The sequence below is a fragment of the Echinococcus granulosus genome (assembly GCF_000524195.1).
Source record: "Echinococcus granulosus chromosome Unknown EG_S00044, whole genome shotgun sequence".
Lineage (NCBI taxonomy): Eukaryota > Metazoa > Platyhelminthes > Cestoda > Cyclophyllidea > Taeniidae > Echinococcus > Echinococcus granulosus.
Genome location: NW_020170424.1, coordinates 348,644 through 351,062, shown reverse-complemented (window position 1 = coordinate 351,062; position 2,419 = coordinate 348,644). Strand labels below are relative to the sequence as shown.

The window sequence follows — 2,419 nt, the reverse complement described above, 5'->3', positions numbered from 1 at the left end:
ACAAATGGACAGAGAAGTGGTGTAAAAATGAGTCAAGGGACTGATAGATGGCTAATCTTTAGGAGTAAAATATATGTTTAAAGGAGTGGAATGCGTACGGGGGAGAAGGGCCTAATATTGGCGCTCTAAAGGACTACGCGATTGTGCGGATAAAGAGGCATCCTGGAAACTGCAGTGGTGGTCGAACCACGAAGATAAAGGTAGACCAGAAGTGGACATCCATCTATTACGCCTCCTGCAAATGCCAACTTGTCAACTCGAACAATCCGCAAGGAGCTTGCAACTATGGCGTAATTTGAGGATGCAACATGGCTGATCTCGTGGGATCTGGTGGAGTGTGTTTATGCTGCAAGCAAACACTCCGCGTGTGTGTGTGGCGTGTGGTTAAATAAACACGTCTGGAGAATTTGTCATCGCTAAAATGGAGGTGCAGGCAAGACGACGCCATTCGTTCATGTGATTTGCCTCCGCGTGATAAGGAGCAGCGATTGTCAGGGCCTGTTGTCCGCGTTCGATAGAGTAGATGATGGTATTGCTGTGTGTTCCCATTGTGGGGTCACCAGGCTGGAGAGGTGGCGGATGCCACGTCGTGGTGGTATGGCACTTGGTTCTTGCTAACCACTCATTGGCCCTTATGTAGAGTAGATTAAACGGTAGAGTTAGTTCCTACCTCACAAATCTCATGACGTCGTTGGAGAGGCCTCGGAGAGGACTTGGGCGGTCAGGTGGAAGGCACTGGGGTTGGTAGATTGAATCATCACACACGCTGAAGGACTCGCAAATCATTAACGTTACTGAGTCGGTGAGCACAGCATATCCAGACTGCGGTCTGAACTGCCTCAAACACTGCATCGGGGAGTTCTTTTGACGCATAGTCCCGAATAACCTTGGGTGTGTGTGTGTGTGTGTGTATGTGTTTGCATGTGCGTTTTAAACAGCGAGGTAATGACAATGACAACGAGAGTGGTAGGCGTCAATTTCCATGTGTGTTGGCTAAGTGCGTGTGAAATCTGGCCATCTGATAATGCTGACGCTGGTGAGGCTGATGGTGGCCTCAAGGGAGTAGTTGCCAATCAGGCAACTGAATGCCATGCAGACGAAGGAAGACTTCACGAGTGATGTTGACCACTCTTCGATGACAACGTCAGCCTCGTGTAATGTGGTGTCACGGGAAAAGTCCACCTCACCGCCACATGCAGCAGAGTGTAGTGGGGGGTGCGTAGACAGTTGCCTTTGCTCACACTTGTCACTCCTTTTTTGTGCCTTCACTCCGCAGTACGTCAACAATGTCATTCTGGATGCACCACTGGTCGTTACCGATCAACTGCTCGACTTCTTCAAGGTGAGTGAAAGTGTGTGTGTGTCTCCTTGCATCCCTCCGAAGCTGTCAAATTGGGGCTTGTTTTAATGGTTGGTTTTTCTAAGTGATGAAGGCAACCGTGTGCTGGTAAGGCAGTGAGCAGTGAGAGTGACCGGAAGGTTCAAGTGTCCGGAGTTTGCATTTCTCCAGAACTTAGGTGAAAGGTTAAATGCTTTGCAGGATGACTTACTCTCGAGGCACAAGTTGAAGGCGCATGGACTAATTCAGGTGCCAACACTAATCTGAGTTGATTAAGAACAGTCGGGAGCGGTGAGTCACGAGGAGAAGAAGTCTCAGGAAGCAGTGTGGGATGTGACGTTCGCTGCCAAACTATTGACTGGTTGATGAAGTCAGTGGCAGAACGTCACGTTGTACAACGCGGCCAGTCTAACGCCAGTCAGTCACAATGGCATTGGGGCCTCTTGCACTGAGGTCTTTTTCCCCCTTCTAAAGCCTTCCTCCAACGAACCGTCTTTAGTCATTAAATCAAATCACGGTACGCTTTTTGCAGTAAACACTCCGAGTTGGACTAACTCGTCCAGAAGTTAGTGGCTTCGCAAGTGCGTGACTCCACGATCGCCTTGTTTGAGCTTCTGTGCCACAAGCACCTGAAATGGGTTCCTTGTCTCAATCGGCTCCTTCAAATAGTCAGTTACGTTCAGTTCGATAGTGCAGTGGAGCATCCGGGTGGTCTGTGATGCGTTCGACTTTTTTGTTACACTGTCTGGGGCAAGGAACAAGGTAAACTTATTTTTTCGATTGCCATTTGTCGTCCGGTTTCACGCTCCTCCTCCATTAAACGTTTGGTGAATGGTCACCTTGCAGAAATGCTCTTTCTCTGCGTCCCCTTGCGCCGACTCATGCACCCTACTGTCCCCTCGACCAAGTAAACTCCCTGTTTTGATGCTCTCGATTGAATGTTTGCGGCTGGATGTCCGAGTGTATGACGTGGGTGTGCACACTAGAGGCAGGCCAAGTATGTCACGAGGATGTGTGGCACGGAGATGATCCACCCGCACCTTTGACCACGTTGTGCTCTGACAAAATACTCTGCTTGGG

General features: G+C 49.5%; 1 protein-coding gene across 1 annotated transcript; it reads right to left on the bottom strand. All coding sequences in view use genetic code 11, as the record gives it.

Moving 5' to 3' along the window:
* Positions 1 to 384: 384 nt before the first annotated feature.
* Positions 385 to 873, bottom strand: EGR_05699 (hypothetical protein; the record flags this gene model as incomplete). Its single annotated transcript, XM_024494948.1, has 2 exons — positions 385 to 631; positions 671 to 873. 2 exons carry the CDS (start codon positions 871 to 873, stop codon positions 385 to 387), a joined length of 450 nt encoding a protein of 149 aa, XP_024350644.1.
* Between the last annotated feature and the right edge of the window lie 1,546 nt (positions 874 to 2,419).